The sequence below is a fragment of the Zootoca vivipara genome, chromosome 2 (assembly GCF_963506605.1).
Source record: "Zootoca vivipara chromosome 2, rZooViv1.1, whole genome shotgun sequence".
NCBI classification, from domain to species: domain Eukaryota; kingdom Metazoa; phylum Chordata; class Lepidosauria; order Squamata; family Lacertidae; genus Zootoca; species Zootoca vivipara.
Window position 1 is genome coordinate 103,943,892 of NC_083277.1, and position 21,078 is coordinate 103,964,969.

A 21,078-nucleotide genomic window follows, 5' to 3' on the forward strand; every position below is an offset into this window, starting at 1 on the left:
GCTGCTGCGGCAGAGGGACCCAGCGCTGGAGGGCAGCAGGTGCCTGCTCACTTGTCGCCCGGCCCGCCTTCCCTCACTCTGAAAATGGTATACTCAGAACAGAGCATGTTCTGCTTCCGTAAAAAGTTGGAAAACAGGAACACTCATTTCCGGGTTTGAAGTGTTTGGGTTCCAAATAGTTCGAGAACTAAGCTGTTCGAAAACTGAGGTACCACTGTATTGCTCCACTCTCTCTCCGCATGGAGCGCCAACCTCCCCTAAACTAAAACCTCAGTACAGTGGAACCTCTATTTGCGGACGTAATCAATTCTGGAGGTCCGTCTGTAAGTTGATCCAGGTCGCTGGTAGAAGCGCCATTGTGCTCAGGCGCATTCGGCGGCAGCGCAATTCTGCGCATGTGCAGACGGCGGCAGCCGCTTCTGTGCGTGCGTAAATGGCAGAAGCCGCTTCTGCACATGTGCGAATCACAGCAAATGCGGTATTTACTTCCGGTTTTGCCATGGTCGCAACTTGGATCAGGCCCAAGTAGAGGCGGTCGTAAGTAGAGGTTCTACTGTATTCAGGTTAAATTGCTGTGTTGGCACTTTGCACTAAATAAGTGGTTTTTGGGTTGCAGTTTGGGCACTCCGTTGCTAAAAGGTTCGCCATCACTGCTCAAGAGACTCTGTGATGTTACATAGTGGATGTTGCAGGAAAGGAGACTTGGTATAAAGTGGAGAACCCTCCCTTGAGCTGTCATTTCATTGGATTCAAGCCATTATGTGAAGGGTGGGGAGCTGTTGCAGTTGGTAGACGGAACATTTCTCAACAAATTTAATTCACTGTTGCCACATGTTTTCTAGAAAGAAGAATATTAATGGCTAAAGTTTTATTGTCAAGTGTTTCCAGCTAGCTACAATTCCCTTTAGAAAGCTTGGTTCATATCATCTCTGGAATTGTGATGTGCTCTGGAAGGCAAATCACAGAAAAATGTAAGTGGCTGTGTAGCTTGCCAGCAGTTCAGCAAAAACATAGGAATTTGGTTAGAAGTACTGAAAAAAACCTAGGGTATTCTTTATGCTCTCTTCTGAAGTTTTTCTTCTAAGAAACCTCTTCTATAAAGCCTGGTAAAATGTCACAAATGTTTAAACATGTATTATCAACGTGTTTAAATTGCCAATGTTGCTCTTAGGTTTCAGAAGCATATTTTGAAATAGAGAGTTTCCTATTTTTTTCTCTCTTTTCTCTCCAGCGCACCCCCACCCCCTGCCCAAGTAGCTTCATTCCAATCAGCAGTGTAATTGGAATGCAACCACAGTCTGGAGGAGGAAAGGAAATTTTTGGCAAGAGGCAGCAGAGCAGTTGGGAGATTTATTCAGATTAAAGCATAGTCTATTCATTATCAGCGCAGCACACATTAACAGCAGTGTAGCATTGTGTTTCTACAGCTGGGACCTATTTTTAATTATTATATTCCTTGCATAATGCATGCAAAACAGCTGGGAACCAATCAGCAAAAGCCATGGTAATGACTTTCAGTGAAAGATTATTTTGGATAGCCTAGGGATTTCCTACCCACCCCCCTCAAGCTTGTGGTGCAGAACTTAACCTTTTTTGTCTTGTTCTCTTTCTTACCAATTTTAAAATGCATCCTTTGAGAAGCAAGAATAAGGTTGTATTATTGAATCTTTTGTTTTATTTTGGTGGAGCTAATGATTGACTTCACAAAGATTCAGTTGTTTTCCTGCAGTGATGACATCAGAAAACCAGAGGATTAGAAAACAAATTTATCTTTGGACCAAGTTATTTTTTCTGCTGTAATGTTGCTGTTTGCCAGTATGAAATTTGTTACTTTTGGACATTAGTAATAACAATAATGTAACAGTTCATAGATCAGCCTTATGTTTCAACAGTGGATAAGACATAATGACTGTCTTTGATTTAAAAAATGATGCAAAATTATAAAAATGAGACTATAAACATTTGTTTTTTGATGTTAATTGATATTAAGCATGTTAATTGTATGGAGTGTTGACACTAAAGACATTTTAATTTAAGTTCTTCTAAGTTATTTATATGGGCCTTTAAAAATTCCAAGTGCTCGGTTGCCCAGGTTTCTAAAACCATGGTGCTGGTTCCTGCATATGTAAACATTTTCTCAGTTTGTTCATTTTATTTCAGGTGGTATTTTTATGCATTGTTTTAGCTTGGAAACTTTAGTAAGCGCTGCATAAGAAAATCTACAAGAAAAAGTATAATTTTAATAATGTTAGTTCCATTCCATTTTTAATGAAAAGAAGCTGTCACTCAAACTATCCCCAGAAAAATGCTTCTCATTCAATTAAATGTTCACCAAAATATTTTTGCTTGGGTTATTTCTACTTCTGTAGACTTTTAATTTTGAGAAATATTCAGTGTCATGTAAGCTGTTTGCCTGAGGCAAGTTGCAGTTACCCTGGATGGAAAACCGCAAACTCATGTAGGCAGTCATCATCTGAGCTTCGCCTTGAGGCTTAACTGTGTGTTTGTTTGTTTTTAACTTTGACCAAACCACACCTATAAGCTATGCTGTTGTTTTTTTTAAATAAACTCTTGTTAAATTTAACTGTGTTGTAGTGTTAGGGGTGAGTCTGGTCCTTGTGTTGTTCTAAGGGGGAAAGCATCGTGTGTCACCTCAGAAAGCAGATGAGTGCATGCATTTGCTTGTGGCATGTGGATTGGGCAAGTACGATATAGGAAGGAGGGTTTGGAGTAGGGTGACTGTCTCCTGAACAATTATTTGCAAGGATTGAATTAAATATTAAACTGTAGGATAGACTCTACAGTGTACCTAACAAAATCCAAATTCTCAGTGCATAGGAATGGGAACGCAATTATTTAAATCCAGATGCATGGGGTCCTTAAAATTGCAACCCCTCCCCCCTTTTTCCTTCTTTAATGGCATTGTAGCTTTTCAGGAATACTTTCTGCCTCCAGCACTATAATATTTGTTCAGATTGATTGTTCAGCATTTTGTTTATAGTCAGTAAGAACAGCAGTTTTTTAAAAAAGGCTCACTTACTCATTTTTTGTACTCATTTGGAATGTACAATTCAAATCTTTGACAGCTCTAGCGTTTATGAATTTCCTTTTGGAAAGTTTGATTATTGGATTCCTGGTTTGGAGGTAAGGGCACTCATTTTTTAAAGGCAAATTATTTATTTAAAAATTTAATTTTTTTTAAGGACCTTAAAAAATACTGGGTACCTCCCCATTAATCTGGAGACACTGTAAATTGCCATAGCTGGAGACAGAATGTTGGGTAATGTGGACATGTGTTCTTTAAAAGTCATGTTGGGTGGAGTTTTGTTTTAGTTCTTGAGCATGAACCAGAAACAGAATGCCATATTTAGGATTCCAAAGGAATTTTCCTTGGGTCAGATTAAGGAGAATGCGATTGCCTTCAGTTTGTAGTGTATGCCCTTGTTTGAATATGTATGTCATCTGCAGTTCTGCTGGTATATTTCTGTGAAACACCTACTCTCCTTGTGACATACCGTACTTAAGGTTAGGATTGTATAGACCCGGCTTGCAGTAGAGGTTTAGACTTGATGACCTTGTACTCCTTACATGTTGTCACTTTATAATATGAACCAATATCCAAAGAAAGTTCTATTAAAATATAGGGATTGGATTCAGAGACTCCCTGAGTGGAGTTCCGCTCACAGGATGTTCTTGTTTATCCCCTATCACCCCCTGTGCCCTATAGTACAATGTGGTTCTGAAAAAGTAAAGTGTCAATGGTTGCCAAATGTTGTTAACCTGTGCTATGTCTTTGGGTTTTCCTGAGAGGCCCAGGTAATGAAAGCCAGTTGTTTCTTCCCTCCCACAACTGTGGACAAAATGTGTGAAATTGCAATGTATACTTGTCAGGATCGTAGTAAAGGTTTGGAACTAATATGCATATTTGGAATTAATCAGCAATATCTGTTCAGACTAGCAAGAATGAAAATATTTATATGAGTGTGGGCGAGATGCTCTAAAACAGGCATCCCCAAACTGCGGCCATCCAGATGGTTTGGCCTACAACTCCCATGATCCCTAGCTAACAGGACCAGTGGTAGGGGAAGATGGGAATTGTAGTCCAAAACATCTGGAGGGCTGAAGTTTGGGGATGCCTGCTCTAAAAATACTGTTCCCTCCTTTAAATGACTAGGAGAGGCTCCTAACACTACCAGATAATTTCTCTTCGCTGTAAGATGCAAATGAAATTGTCGTTCATTGTCCACAACTCAAGGGGTATAACAGTGTGTGTGTGTGTGTGTGTGTGTGTGTGTGTGTGTGTGTGTGTGTTCAGAATGCTATGTTCCATCCACACAGTTGGTGGGACAGCCCATTGGACAGTGTTGTTCTCTCCCCTTTCTTAACTCTTCATTGTTGACACACAACCCTCTCTCAACACTTTGAAGTGGGTGCTTGTTACCACCATTTTAGCATTGTGGGTGTATGTTTGTTTTTATGAGTTTCAAATTGGTCCACATGCACTGTTCTTAATTTTGTGTGTGTATTCCCCCACAGTGCAATTGCACAGCTCTGAGAAGTGGATGTTTTTACAAACCGTTTGTGGCAGAGGGCAAGAGGATTACAGTCTTACTTTCCAATAAACATTATTGCATTCAGGCTTCAGGCCCTGAGTTTTTCTAGTAAGTTTCACCACCCAACTAGGAAACTTGCCCACTTGTTTTTCACAACACAGTTGGTTAATATTGTTATTCCACTCTTACTATTGTCTAAAAAAGAAAGGACAGGGAAGCAAGCAGTGCTGTGGGAGTTGAGGACATCCCATACCAAGAGAAGAAGCAATCAATTAAACCTTTTGAGAGCTGAAATCCATAAGCAAAACATTGCAAAGGAGCCAAAAAGCAAAGCTCTTTAGGGAAAGGACTTTCAGTAAAAGAAACGAAAGGGTTCAACAACTGGTTGATGGCAAGAAACCTGGTGGCAAGAAACCTGATGGCAATAAATTAAGAAAGGGCCTCTCCAACACGTCATCCAATTTTCCCAGGGACTACTTCTCTCACCATACCTCAGTTGTACATTTTTCTGTTTGCACCTGGGGAGAGATTGCTATGTTGCTCTTTCCCTCCATAATGGATTTTTCTGTGGTAAGAAAAAAGATGCAGCACTGGGAAAATACAAGCTTTGTACAAATGGATCATAATAACTTGCTCCCCTTGGTGTAATTAAAAGAAACAAACCATAGCAATTGGACAATAAGCATATTGTCTGGAAGCACTCTATGAAAACAATGTCTGCAACCATAACTGAGGTCGAAGCCCTGGTCATTTTAATGGAATGATGCAAGTGTGTGGAGAAATGGGGCATGTGTTTGAGGAAGAATAAGAAAGAAGACAAAAAAATACAGCGCTGATGTGTTACATATTACAGTGGACGCTCGGGTTGCGAATGTGATCCGTGCAGGAGGCACATTCGCAACCCGCAGCGCTGTGTCTGCGCATGCGCGGGTTGCGATAACAGCACTTCTGCGCATGAGCAAAGCGTGATTTAGTGTTTCTGCACATGCGCGAGCGCCGAAAGCCAGAGGTAACCCATTCCGGTACTTCCAGGTTTGGCGTGGTATGCATCCCGAAAACGCGCAACCTGAAGCGTCTGTAACCCGAGGTATGACTGTAGTTCTATATCTTCTTTCTTTCTTTGATGATCACTTGTAGCCAAGTGATCATCAAAGAAAGATTGTCTTCCATGATCACAGTCTTAACGGTGTGTCCACAGGTGGCTGTGGAGGCCAATTCTGGATCCACGCATCCTTTCACAATGGGGTCTTAAGTTTCTGGGCGGAAGTTGATCATGGTGAGGGTTTTCCAAATGTGCCTTCCTCTTAGCTTGTTTCTGCCTTTCATCCTGAGTTTGAGTGTCTTCAGAGTCCATGACACCTTTGGTAAAGGCTGTTCTCCAATTGGAGCGCTCCCAGGCCAGTGTTTCCCAGTTGTCGTTGTTTATACTACATTTTTTTAATATTTGCCTTGAAGAGAGTCTTTAAACTTCATTTGTTGACCACCAGCATTATGCTTTCCATTCAGTTGCTTTGGAAGACAATAATCAGGCATCCAAACAACATGACCAGTCCTGTGAAGTTGATGTTGAAGAATCTTTGCTTCGACACTGGTGATCTTTGCTTCTTCCCATACACTGGCATTAGTTCACCTGTCTTCCCAAGTGATATGTAAATTTTTTGAGAGACACCGTTGATGGAATCTTTTGAAGAGTTAGAGATGGCGTTTATAATTGGTCTGTTTCACAAGCGTACAGTAAGGTTGGTAGTACAATAGTTTCGTAAACAAGCATTTTGGTTTCCCTGTGAATGTCCTGGTCTTCAAACACTCTGCACTTCAATTGGGAGAAAGCTGTACTTGCAAAGCTCAGTACTTGCAAAGCTCAGGCAGTGCTGGATCTTGGCATCCTTGTGGAAAGATAGCTGCCCAGGTAGAAGAAGTGATCAACATTTTCCAGCATTACACCATTAAATTGGATTTGTGGCACTGCAGAGAGGTTGTTTTCCGTTTGTTGGTGCAGCACTTTGATTTTTTTGGATGTTGAGTGATAGACCAAACTTTTTGTAAAGGTAAAGGTAAAGGGACCCCCTGACCATTAGGTCCAGTTGTGACCGACTCTGGGGTTGCGGCGCTCATCTCGTGTTATTGTAAACTGCGTTATTGTAAACCGCGTTATTGTAGCGGTTTATCTACTGGTACTTGCACTTTGATGTGCTTTCGAACTGCTAGGTTGGCAGGAGTAGGAACCAAGCAACGGGCGCTCACCCTGTTGTGGGGATTCAAACTGCCGACCTTCTGATTGGCAAGCCCTAGGCTCTGTGGTTTAACCCACAGCGCCACCCGCTGCAAATATATTTAGGACAGATAGTGACATTTAGTGCTAATTTGTTAGCTTCCACTGATGAAAATTGAACCACAGCTACAATATATACAAGATATGTGCAATACATATTAATAGATTCTATGTAGGTAAACTATTTGTATTCCATCTGGTGTGCTCTTGTGTTTTTATTCTCAAATGAAAACTGGAGATTTAAAAAAGATTTTTTTTAAAAAAACACAGTTTGTTTAAATCAGGAGATTCAGAACTGGCCCAGCCTCTGCAGGCCATATTTACATGTGGGTGGGACCAACCACCCGTCAATCACCTGACATCATAGGATACCATAGGATCTGATAAAAAGTCTGATAAAATCCTATGAACATTTCTAATAAATCATATACAAATGTGGGCCTGGTTTGCATGTCACATTAAACCATAGGGTTTTTTATTTTAAAAAAACCTATGGTTTAATGTGAGTGTTCAGAAATGAACCACAAGCCTAGGTTTGAATGTCCCAACAAGCCAGACTTCGGCTTCTTTTTGGTGGCCTGGCAGTGGTAGGAACAGGGAAGCGATAGAGTGAGAACTCTTTGCATTCACATTTAAGTCATAGGTTATTGTTGTTGTTTAGTCGTTTAGTCGTGTCCGACTCTTCGTGACCCCATGGACCAGAGCACGCCAGGCACTCCTATCTTCCACTGCCTCCCGCAGTTTGGTCAAACTCATGTTCGTAGCTTCGAGAACACTGTCCAACCATCTTGTCCTCTGTTGTTCCCTTCTCCTTCTGCCCTCAATCTTTCCCAGCATCAGGGTCTTTTCCAGGGAGTCTTCTCTTCTCATGATGTGGCCAAAGTATTGGAGCCTCAGCTTCAGAATCTGTCATAGGTTATAAATAGGTTATAAATGTAGTTTAACGTGATGTTTAGCAATACATTTGATTGTGTTGCTGCTCTTCTGTAAATGCTTTGTAGATAAATTCAAACGTATTTCATAATGTGTTTTGTTTTTCTTACAGTTCTGTGTGCAAAAAACTTGGTGAAAAAAGATTTTTTCCGTAAGTAAATGTTTATGTATTTGTATCCGAATTCTGTTACACAAGGTTTGAATGTCTCTTTGCCTTGGCTACCATGTGGTAATCAGTCAGCTAAATCAGAGAGCACTAATGTGATTTTAAATGAATTGTCACAATTTTTGTGGGATTCTAAAGTTCAAGGCAATGATCCAAAGCACTATGCATGTTTATTGCACACACAATGCACAGAGTTGGGTTTTTGCCGGTAGTATTGCCTTTTTAGAACCTGTTATCACAAGACACGAAAAGAACTCAGAAAGAAGGGTGGAAATTGTTATGAGAGAAGCTGAACAGGGCAGCAGACTAGTGTGAAAAAATGTTTTCATTCAAGCTTCCCTTTAGTAAATTTGGTGTGAGATCATGTGAAAAGCCTTGGTTTTAGCTGTATTCTCTTGTGTACTATGTAATATTTATAAATTCGCAAATTGTTATATACATTACTTAATCTGTGGTTACATAATCAGGTGTATTGATTTTGGAACTATTGAAAAAGTCTCCCCATTCTTTGAAGTATTTGATTAGTGAGAACATTTGTAAAGAACTACTTTCCTTCTAGTATTTGGGATCTCAGCCTACTGTGTCTTGAGGCACCTATGCCACGAGTCCAAGCAAGCAAACTCTGAATGGCATGTGAGTTGTAATGAATAAGTAAATAGAAAGGCAGGCTATGAACCGCCTTGTGGGTTTTATTGTAGAAAAAGCACCAGATAGTCTCTCTCTTTCCTTTTTTTAAATGTTACATTTGGCAACAATGCTGAAAGGTTTGATGCCTTCAAGAAGAGAGATGACTGAGTACAGAAACAAGTTGAAAGGCCTCTTAGTTTCTTAAAATTCCTAGGATAACATAAGAATACTAGTACAGTACTGTTTAGTGAAAAAAAGATAACTTGGAAGAATCAAAATATGTTATAAAAAGCCAATATTTGGCAACCATTCATGATTAAGATGACCTAATTTAATTATACTCCCACCCTATTATGTATTTTTCCTCCCTTCTGACAGGGCTTCCTGATCCATTTGCTAAAGTGGTGGTTGACGGATCTGGCCAGTGCCATTCTACAGATACTGTGAAGAATACCCTTGATCCAAAGTGGAATCAGCATTATGACTTGTAGGTGTTGATAGGAGTGATCACAATATAGCTAGAATTTGAGCTGGGCATTGATTGATAGAATAGAAATGTATAGCATTAGGTAACCCCTGATAATTTCTCTGAGAGTTGGTAAATGTTTATTAGCTTTTAAAAGTACAGTAACTAGCTAGTTCTTTTATGGTGCTTTTCATCTGTAGCTATCAAAATGCTTAATGGACATGGTGAGTATCTTTATTCTTCTGACAATTGATGAACACAGGCATGGGATGAACAGCTGTGCTACCATACTGACACATGAACGTGCACACACCTCTTTCTGGTCTCGGTTTATTTGTGTAATATGTTACTGGCATAAAATTGGTTAGGCTTTTATTGTAACATTTTCTTTCATACATACATAAAATATTCTGCATCTACTTGCATTATAGCCCAAGAAGACTCAAGATCATAGAAACACAGGATTGCAGAGTTGGAAGGGACCACAAAGGTCCCAACCCCCTACAATACAGGAATCTTTTTGCCCAGTGTGGGGCTCGAACCCACAACCTTGAGATTAAGAGTCTCATGCTTTACCAACTGAGCTGAACAGAAGGAAAATTGGTGAGGGAAATGCTAGACTGTATTATACACCACACAGGGGAATGCGAGGTCCAGGAGCAGTGAACAGGCTGAGGCCGGTAGTGAGTTAAACATGGTCACAACTTTATCGGTTACAACATATCAGAACTTTTCATGCATAAGGCAAAACTCCTCCTGTCGAACAGCCTACCCACTGGCAGATGTTTCTTCCGCAGCCTGCCTGCAAGGGAAAGAGCCGCTGGGCACATAGAGTCTCGACCCACTGCAATGCAGGCTGCTCTGGTTGGCCCCATCCACAACATGGGTGTGTGGCAACCAGCCTCAGCCCTCTGAGTGAAGCTGTTGGCATCTGCAGCTTGGCACAAATCTATATCCCAGAAGTGGACTGTATAAGTCTCTCTCCAGTCTACTTCTCAGGCCTCAAAGCCTCTGATTAGCCCCAACTGGGGTCAGGGGTCTGTCTGATTGTCCCCTTATTTGCCTTGGTAGCTGAGTCTGTAGTAGAGCATAATACTCTTAATCTTAGGGTCATGAGTTCAAGCCCCATGTTGGGCAAAAGATTCCTGCATTGCAGGGCATTGGACGAGGTGACCCTTTTGTTCCCTTTGAACTCTACATTTCTATGATTCTATGTTTCTCCATTTTCTCTGCAGACAGCATAAATGAGGCTAGCTGTGGCAATGGCGTTGTCCAGGAAGTTCTGCTGTTTATACTTAAATAGTTGCAGCAGAGGGGCAAATGTTGCAGTTCTGTGTTAGCCTGGGTTTGTGATTCCCTAGAGTCGCGAGGCTTTAGTACAAGGTGACCCAACTTTTCAAACCAAGTGGGCCACAAGAGTACTTTGACACTGAACACACGGGCTGCACACTGCCTTGTCATCCAGTGGGAGGTAGTGTAGTCAATATTTGTCACACACCACTCTCTTGCTGCCTTCCCAAAGTGGGCTTTTGGAAGGAGGCCTAAGGGCTTGGGGGGGGGGCGCGACAGATGTTACTGAGGGCCGCATGCAGCCCTTGGGCTACGTGTTGGACCACCCTGGTTTAGTAAGTGCTTGGGTCCCCAGCTCAAATTATTGCAGCAGTCTGCTTGTTGACAGCATATTGCTGCGTCAGGACAAAAGTCCTGGGAGTAAGTCCGTTTGGATCTAATGGACTTACTTCTGAACAACTATGCATAGGACTTTGCTGATGATCTTTTGTTTTAAGTAACCTTACAGTAATTAAGGGTGTTGATGGAGAAAGGATACAAAAAAAAAACCACAACCCCCCCATGTCATTTAAACATATTTATTTCAACATAACTTGGCCTGATGAGCTTCAGCTGTTTCAGACTACAACTCCCATCAGCTGTGTGCCAGATAGAGTTGATGGGAGTTGTAGTATAAAAATCAAATCTTTTGGGCAGCAGGTTGCAGAAGGCTCACATAACTCTTGCAAGTTCCCAACTCTTTGTGGAGAACACATATTCAGTATTTCTTTTCATTCACAGAAGACTAAAAAAATAACATATTACTGTACAGATAATATGTAGTTTTCTGCCAAACATTGGCGATTAATCCAGAAGTCTGTGATTATCTGCTGTACTATCAATTTCATACAGTAGATTCTGAAAGTATAATAATGTTTACCCTAACTACACACTGTTGCATGGGAATGCTGGTCTCTGACTTATGACACATTCATTGTTATAGGAAATAATTTGCTTGGCAGTCAGTGAACATTTCCCCCCTTATGGATACTGAAACTGTGGCTGTGTACACAGTACACAGTAGTTTGCCCCCAGAGTTATAATTCACAGCGCCCTCAACAAGCTACAGTTCCCAGGATTCTTTAGAGAAAGTAATGTGCTTTAAATGTGTGGTGTGTACACAGCTTAAGTGTGAAATGGATTTGTTGTGATGTAAAACAATGTTTAAATTGTGTTACATGTACTTGGTTTTCTATAAACTCTTTTAAATTATATTTTGGCATTTCAAGAGGCATGAAATTAATGTAATTTCTAACTAAGGTTTTGATGAGAGGAAACTGAAATAAAAAGATGATAGAATTAGTTCAGACTAGATTGTGGAAAAATTTAGGACCTCTTCCAGAATCATGTCCTCTTTTATGTCATCAACTTGAATGTCAACAAAATGTTGCTCATTTTTGTTAAGCACTCCTCTAATGCAATCTTCCTGTTTCCCATTTTTACTGTATGTTTTATAGCTTTTCCAGTACTTAAAGAATGGCATGCCTTTGTCTGTAGAATTTTCAAAAAGCAAGCATGGCATTGGTTAGATCAATTTGATGTAAATGGAGACGTCAAGGCAATAAAAAGCTTTTGTCAGAGAGGATTAAAAATCAGTTTCTGTTGGTTTCTTGCTCTCTACTATAGACAGAAATGTTGTTTCTATCCTGACAAGCAAAGTGGGCTTTTCCAACACAGATTTTTCATACTTCGCGGCTGCCTACATTTGGTTTCCCCCTCCCAAGCAGAGTTCTGTCACAGACATAGTTGGGTGTAGGACACGGTTGGTTAAGCAGTTTGTTGAAAATCGGATCCAGTGAAACAAATTTATTTGTTTATTGTCTGGATTTGTTTATTATCTGGATTTGAAACTAGTTTCTGGGACACTAGCATTCATAACTTTGTCTTTGCTCGCACACATGCTTCCATTATTCAAATTTTTGCCAAAGATTAGAAGACCAAAGAATGACTTGCAGCATTAGATGGATGAGAGAGTCAAGTGAATGATGAGTCTTAGCTGCTATTTGATACAATTTCTGGCTTTTCATTTTTTGTCGTTGTTTAGTTTCAGTTTGATTCAAAATAAAGATAAAGTAATGTCCTTCCAATCTACAGGTAGTGAAACTCACTATACTTTTATCAGCCTTCAAGTGCACAGTAGGCTAGACGAAAAGCTTTTTTTCCAAAAAGCTCAATGCAACCATAAAGGAAATGTTTTTCTTCCTCTGGAAAAACATTATTTACTTGGCAAGACGACTTTGCATTGATTCCTATGCTAAACACAGGGACTGTGTGTCCTCTAGCAATTCCTCAGTTTCTTTGAACTAGCTAGATCCAATAGGCATAGCAGCCTCTATCCTGAACAAACAAGACTTGCGCAGAATATTGTAATAGCTGAAAAAGTAAATATATTTATAAAGTTACGTATGAAATACATTTACCATATGCCTTCATGTTATGAATTTTTTTAAGAGCACTGGAAAAGGCTTTACAGTGAGCACAGTTTTTATTTAGTGCCCTGTAACTTGTTATGGTTTTAAAGCAGGCGGACAGAATATGAAACAAGATCAGCTTCACTTTTCCTATTGCTTATCTGGCACTCTTGACTTCTGAATAGAATTATATTGGAATAGTCATAGTGGATGAAATCAAAATATGACCTGTCAGAAAACTACATCAATCTCTGTTTATGTGGCTGACAACTAATAATTTCTTGACTCCCTCTTTGGGGAGGAATGGTGGGAAATAAAAATAAATAAATAAATAAAATAAATAAAATAAACAAACAAATAAATAAAATTAAATAACTAAATAATGCAAAGCTGTGCATTGCCTTTAATCTAAATATAACTAGAGTTCAATTTCACCCCCTGCTCAGTAGCACTGTTCCCTCCTGTGATTGTTTGCTGAGTTCTTTTATGCAAGCTGCCAACAGAAATCTTGGGCCTTTTTTTTGCATGTAGGCCTTCAGATAATGTGGAGCAGGGTGGGGGCAGCAGTGGGGTGGGAGGAAGTGTTCCCTGAACTTGAAAAAAAATTACCCTTGCAAGTCTTGGAAGGTACAACAGGGTTTTGGTCTGCCAGTCCTGACAGCTTCATTTATGGTTAGATAACTAAAGATATATTACAGCTCTGCGGGTGGGGGAAGTAGATAATTTAAATGGGTGAATGTAGGAGGATATGCTTTTAGTAAGTGGAATACTTGGATGTTTGTACTAACAGGGAATGTGTAATGGAAGAAGACTGCTAAACATCTCTCAGGGAGAACCATAATTCTTAAATTTTATATCCCCCCCAGGATTAAACACCCAATGATATACCAGCCATTTGCACTTAGACATACTGTCATTGTCTAGCCAAAGGACGACTGTGTTTGATTTACGCAAGACATTTTGAAAAGCTCTTTTGAAATTCCTTCGTGTAAAATCTATTTTACAAATAAATTACTTGGGGAGCTTTTGCCAATCTGTAGCATGCAGTTCCTGTGAATCTGACCTCTTCTGCCAGGGGAAACCATGTTTACACTTCTTAGCTGCAAAAACACACTGAAGTAAAAAAAATAAAGTGTATTCCAAGAGTGCAGTTAACAATTTGTGTTGCTCCAATTCTTGTCCTTTTTCAGATACATTGGGAAGTCAGATTCGATAACGATCAGTGTATGGAACCACAAGAAAATTCATAAAAAACAGGGAGCCGGTTTCCTGGGCTGCGTAAGACTTCTTTCCAATGCCATAAACCGCCTTAAAGACACTGGTTGTGAGTAGACCCTGCTTTGGAATGAGCTTTTTATAATTTAATTTTTTTAGTTAAATAAAAGCAATATTTTATGAAAACAAGCATGCTTTCCCCTCATTTAATAAAGTACAGACATGTTTAGGCAAAGAATGATGCACGAAACTTTATAGTATATGCGCGTATTAAATGATTGTCGTACATTGTAAGCTGTGCTGGGTTGTTTTTTTCATAGATCAGAGGTTGGATCTGTGCAAACTTGGGCCAAATGACAATGATACCGTTAGGGGACAGATTGTAGGTAAGTGCAGATTTGATTTTGCTAATTTGAATATGTGGTTTTAGCATGTAGTTAAAATATCAAAGATTTTAGCATCTGAATTTGAAAAAGTGTGCACGCAGAGGCCAGTCCCCCCCCCTATTACTGACATGTGTTTGGGCTCCTGTGTGGAGAACCTGGAATCTGAGAGGCATGGGGTTTGATGAATCCCTACTCAGTTTTGGCAGAAAATCCCACTTATATTGTGTGATGCAGCTGCCATAGCTACCAAACATGGGCAAAAGTTCGGCAAGGCTGTCATGGTACAGACTTGGCTGTAGTTATTATTTTATTATTTACTGCATTTATATCGTATCTTTTTCCTTAAAGAGCTCAAAATAGCGTATGTGGTTCTCCTCCTCCTCAATTAATCCCCACAACAACCTGGTGAGGTGGGTTAGGCTGAGTGGCAGTGACTGAACCAAGATCACTCGTTGAGCTTCATGGCCAAGTGGGGAATTTGAACCCCGGGCTCCTAGGACCTAGTCCAACGCACTGACCACTATGCCACACTGTGTTTTACTAGGTTGTTCCTGCCTCTCTTCCTCCTCCTGCATATGGGACACGTGAGGCAGGGCAGCCTTTTGGAGAGCTGTACAGTGCAAAGGTTTACAGTGTCCAAAAGAGGGTCCTGGAAAAAACATTGGAACATGCTGGGAATCACAAGTGGGTAGAGTGCTGTTGGACTCCGGTCTGCTTTGGGGCTTCTCACAGGCATCTAATTGGCCCCTGTGAAAAGAGGATGCTGGACTAGATGGGCCATGGCTCTGATCAAGCCGGCTCTAATTATGTTCTTAGAAATGGAGCAAACTAAACCAGGTTGTATCCAGTATTCACAGAAGATTCTTTGATCCAGTGAAGTATTCCATGAACAAAAGCAGAAGCACGGTATTTCTTCAGTTTCTCCCACAAACCCCTGTTTACCTCCCAAACTATTCTCAAGGGTTATCCAAGTCTCTGTAGCAGATTGTGGGGGGCAGGGAAGGGGGAGTGCAGAAGGAAACAGGAATAATAGCCTCCCCCTGTTCTATTCATGAAAATGTCTGCTGGCTTAAATTACCTTCGGTGAATGGAAAGATGGCATTGGATGCAATCTTCTAAATCTGTGTATCATCTTCCTTGCATTTATGTTTGTGAACACTATCTTGATTTTCTTCACTCCATTGCGAGCCTTCCCTAACGTGTTATTATTACCACCTTTATTTGATTGGGGAAATGTCTAGCACCCATAGATTTTGCAATGATGATGTATCAGGCAAGGATTAAGGTTCTTTTTGGAGATTTAAAGTTCAACTAACTTTGAATGCTTTTGAAGCTTCATTAATTTTCAGTGGGAGAGAGACAAGCAGAGTACTATTTCCCCATTGAAATAAGTAGGCCTTAACATTGCTCAACTTGAGCTGGATCAAATCCATTATACAGTGAGGGAAAAAAGTATTTGATCCACTGCTAAAGTTCTCCCCATGTAGCAAATGTTGCTCTGGTGCTTTCAAGTTATGGTGCCCTGAAAGAGGAAGCTATTTGACAACATCATTGTGAGAAATCACACATTCTATATTGCAGATTATGTTTTTATACCATTACTGCACCTATGATAAAAAAGAACAACAGTGTATTTTACCTAAAGGTCTTTGGATGGAATGAATTTCCGTTCATAGGAAGAGACTTCACAAAATGGAGCCTTTGGATCCAACCCAGTATATCTTACCTTTTGATTTAATTTTAAGAGCTCACTTACTTAAGTGGTTGAGGTGAAATGATCTGACTTAAATGATGCAACAAAGCAAAGCACTAGATTATTAATTGATGTCTCCATTATCTCATTTAACATTTGCATACTCAAGTCTGCCTGGGGAATGCTGACTCCAGCAAGTGGATCTGCAGGGTTTTTGTTTGCAAATGGTGCCTCCCATTCAGAAAGTTGGCGTGTCTTTTGGTTGCAAGGGGGCCTAGCTTCTCTTATTATCTTTTGCTGGATAGGTGCTCATTTTGGTCTAGACACAAGCATTCACTTCCAATCCAAACAGGATTAGGAAAAGCACATTAATCTTAATGCCACAGAAACCACAAATAATGTCGTGTGTTCAGTTTCATTCTTGACTAACCTGTTTATAAAATAAACCTAGCTACTTAGGCTTTCACAGGCAGCCTTTATTTTACTGTTTACAGCACTTCAGGCACAAAATTGCCAGGCTGATGTTCTATTGCGAAAAATCTTCAGGCATAAGAAATACTACCAAATGGACAAAGCTTGTCATTTTTTAAAAGGGATGTTCATATGTGTTTTTTCTGGAGCTGTGAGCTGCCTATTTGGACTCTTCTTACTTCTACAGTGTTCTCTGTCCAGCACTTCTTATAGGTGTATATATTTAATGTCTAAAAGTAATACAGTGCTTTGTTTCCATAATCCTGATGAAGAATCTAAATACGGTTGCATCTTGTAAAATACAAGTGCCAGTCCATATTAAAGGGCAAAGTAATTCTAAATTCAGTGAGAATTCCATATTTTAAGGATTCTTGAAGCTATGTTTACTATTGGTGCTGTGGTCTTTACAGAAACATACTCTTCTCCCTATAGGGTTCTTGTCAGTGGAGGGTAGACCCCAAATATTAAGGAGTGATGAGTTGGTTGAGATCCTACTTCATTTTTAAGTACAAGCCAACCAGCCAAACCTCTCTGTGGAGGGAATTCCTCAAACAGGGCACCACCACTGAAGGCTTTTTCTCTGGTTGCCACCCACCTTACCTTAGATGGCAGAGGTACCTCCAGAGATGACCTCAGCTTATGGGAATATTAGTAGGTGTTCCTCATGTACCTGGGTCCTAAGCTTTATAGGGCTTTAAAGGCCAGTACTCTGAACTGCGTTTGGAAACAGACCAGAAGCCAAGTGAGTTTATTTCAATACTATTGACCAATCATGGTCAACAGTCGCAACTGTTGCAGTCTACTGAGGCAGCCTCATGCACAACCACACCTACATGTCACCAAGTGAAGCTGCAGCTGGTGGACCAGCCTCAGTGGATGAAAGGCGCTCTTGCCAGAGAGGATAATTGGATCCTGGGTTCATTTATTATGGGAACCCAAGGTTATTGCAGCTCTTTGGTCCCACTTGCTCAAAGCAGCAAAGTTGGAATGATTAAGTAGTGTGCCCCAGTACGCTGCTTATTCCCAATAAACCAGAATAAACTATCAATCCTGCCTCAGTGTGACATTTAAATGGAGAAGGCTTTTTAGACTGTATCAACAAGTTGTGTCATTTCTTTCCAAATACAATCGTGATTTGAATTGTATTGTATTGTCGTATCTCTAATATTGACCTTTGTTTGTTTGTTTACTAGTAAGTCTTCAATCCAGAGACCGGATAGGTACTGGAGGGCAAGTTGTGGACTGCAGTAGACTGTTTGACAATGATCTACCTGATGGGTAAGGAAACACTTTTTACATTTCATAAATGCCATTTATGTTTTTGTCTGATATTTGCAGTGATGAAAAATGGAGGGAAGAATACTAGTGTAGACTTATTTCGGAGCTAGAGATGCCAATTGGCAATTTAACTTCATGAAAATACTGGACTACAAACTCCCATTATCCCTGAACATTTGCTATGGCTGGTGAGAGTTGAAGTTCAAAACACCTGGACAGCATTGGTCGGAGAAGGCTACTTCACCGATAGAAGAAACTCTGTGTGTGTGTGTGTGTGTGTGTGTGTGTGTGTGTGTGTGTGTGTGGTGAATCCTGATAAAAGTGAAACTAAATCCTGATAAGATAGACACAGTGAGTCCCCACATCCAGTAACTTGTATGTTTGCTTACCCTCAACACTGCTCTCCCTGAAAGAGCAGGAATGTGATTTTGGGGGTGCTGCTAGATTTATCACTGTCAGTTGATGGGCGAATGACTTGGATGGCAAGGAGTGCCTATTATTAACTATGGTTGCTGTCAGGGCTGACTGGCTGAGCCTCCTGATGTTTTTATAGTCTTTATTTACAGTATTTACAAGCGGTCATTAGCACATAATGATCATTCATCAGAGTCGCTCAGTTCAGATCTCTGCTGAGGTCTGCGTTGCCGTGCCAGCAAGCCATCTTTCACCCCTCCTCTTCTCTACACACCTCGTGAGAGCCCTCCCAGCCTGTTCCTCCAGACTGACTTCAATAACTCTCTCCTCCTCATCCCCCTCGGGCACACCTCCTCCTCCTTCCACCCCTACATCTCCCCCTCCCACTGGGAAACTAGAAACCTCTGGCTCATCCTTGACAGTTGCTTTGCCAACTACCAGCTTTCTGGATCGAGTCAGTTCAGAAACTATGATACATGCACTGCTAACCTCATGATCTTCTAGGTGGCATTGTAAAGCCCCGAACAGCTTGGGTCAAGGTTAGCTAAAGTACTGTCCTCTCTACAGTCCTCTATCCAGTCGGATATATGGAGAAGGCCTTTCTGATGGCACATTCTGCAATATGCAGAGTGCCACCTACTGGCAACATAAGAGGGCCTTATCCCTGGTGGCTCCTTCCCTTAGGAATGTCCTCTCCTGTCATTTGGGAGGTACTGGTAGTTGGGCACTTCTGAAGTTTACTAAAGAGTAATTTGGTTCCCTTGATTAGTAGCCCTGATGCTACTGCCCTATATTATGGATTGTCTCTGTAATGTTAACATTGTTATTTTTAACTGTATATTTCTTTTTATCTTTGGAATCTTTGTTTAAATAAAAATGAGTAATATAAAAATAATGTGGATAGTTAGCTAAATGTAATGTTCATGTTATGGTGTCTGTTGGCTAAAAACTTCTTTAAAACAAAACTTCTAAATATGGCGATTTTATTTCAATGTATAATTCTAGTTGGGAAGAAAGGAGGACGGCCTCTGGAAGAATTCAGTATTTAAATCATATTACACGAACAACACAGTGGGAGCGACCAACACGGTAAGAATTATTAGAGAACACTGTGCAGTAAATTTTTCAGTGACTCAAGCTGAGCACTTGGGCTTCTTGTGGATTTAATTGGTAGGAGCCCATCATTCCTTGAAATTGCTGCTAGTTATTACGTCAGTGCCACATCTCCCGAATAGAGGTTCCTCCCAAATATTGCTCCCATAATGCAAATTATTTCTATATCCCTCTTACAGAGTCGGATGTGGATATAAGGGGCTTGTGATGCATTACTAGAGTTTATAAATGGGACACAGGTGGCGCTGTGGTTGGTAGTTTGAATCTGTGCAACCGGATGAGCTCCCTTTGCTCTGTCCCAGCTTCTGCCAACCTAGCAGTTTGAAAGCACACCAGTGCAAGTAGATAAATAGGTACTGCTGTGGTGGGGAGGTAAACAGCGTTTCCGTGCACTCTGGTTTCCGTCACGGTGCTCCGTTGCTCCAGTAGCAGCTTAGTCATGCTGGCCACATAACCCAGAAAGTGTCTGTGGACAAATGCCGGCTCCCTCGGCCTGAAAGTGAGATGAGTGCTGCAACCCTATACTCGCCTTTGACTGGACTTAACCGTCCAGGGGCTCATTACCTTTACCTACCTTTACCTGACTAGAGTTTATATTGCAAGGCCATTCCTACATACCCCTCACCCCTGCCCCACAGATAGGGTTCTGGCCCACTGGCCCCCAAAGGTTCCCTGCCCCTGACAAATGAAAACTGTAAAATAAGAAGGCAATGTTGGCATTACTGTTTTGTATTAGATAAATGACACTTGGTTATGAGCCAGATTAGTATAGTTTTCCTTGTGGAAAGTAATTGTCAGATTCAACAGTTGTCCTCTTCAATTAGTAATATGGGAGAAGGGAATTGGGAATCGGGACTGGTCCATATTTGAGTTGTTGCCATCGGGCCATTACTTTATTCAGTGAGGATTAGTCTGAACATTAGTTGTCACACATCACTTTTCTGTTGGTTCCTTACTTGGTTTTAAGTATTACATATTATGTTGTTAGATTCTGCATCTGTTGAATATATTGTCAGGCCCTTTATTGCTGCATGCTCTCCCACTTGCTCCATTTGTAATAGGATACAAGCAGGGCATATGTTTCTCTGCAAAGCAGCTCTGGGCATCTTGTGGCCACAAGCAGTACTTGATTTTTATTGCCATGCTTCTGAATAGCATTGGAATCCAAACTTGTGTGTTGCCTTGGCATGTGTATTATATCAATGATGCATAACTTTTTAATTGAAGCTACCCGCAACTTAGGAGTCACCAGTGCGATGACCGCAGGCATACATGTACTCACAGAGGACTTTGCTCAGAATTGCCTGCCCTTGCTGATGAAATGAGTCTTGAAAGAAGGGGGATTCTGTAGCCAGAGAGTACGGTTGTGGGTGTGTGGTTGCCTATAACAATTTCTCCAATTTGCAAATTGCCCGATGCATCCAAAAAGGTTGGCAATCTATGGTTTAGAGACAATTCTCTAAAACAGAGAGGTCTCAACAACATTATTACTGTTAATAGGCCAGCATCGGAATATTCAAGTCCAGGTCGACCACTGAGTTGCTTTGTGGATGAGAACACACCGCTTACAGGAATAAATGGTGCGACATGTGGACAGGCATCAGATCCCAGGCTAGCAGAGAGAAGAGTGAGGTCTCAGAGGCACAGGAATTACATGAGCAGGACCCATCTACATACGCCTCCAGATTTACCGGAAGGATATGGTACGCATTTCTAAAACAGTGTAACTATCTGTCTGACTGCTTTTCAAA

The 21,078-nt window shown here is 40.8% G+C and overlaps 1 protein-coding gene across 1 annotated transcript in view; it reads left to right on the forward strand.

Annotated features, from left to right (window-relative positions):
• The window catches only part of SMURF2 (SMAD specific E3 ubiquitin protein ligase 2), a 72,440-nt gene that overhangs the window by 26,414 nt on the left and 24,948 nt on the right, over positions 1-21,078 (forward strand). The window contains exons 2-8 of the mRNA XM_035103986.2: positions 7,871-7,909; positions 8,930-9,038; positions 13,948-14,081; positions 14,293-14,358; positions 17,716-17,800; positions 19,220-19,303; positions 20,828-21,030. Of these exons, the coding sequence (XP_034959877.1) occupies positions 7,871-7,909; positions 8,930-9,038; positions 13,948-14,081; positions 14,293-14,358; positions 17,716-17,800; positions 19,220-19,303; positions 20,828-21,030 (720 nt within the window). The remainder of the gene's footprint in view (positions 1-7,870; positions 7,910-8,929; positions 9,039-13,947; positions 14,082-14,292; positions 14,359-17,715; positions 17,801-19,219; positions 19,304-20,827; positions 21,031-21,078) is intronic.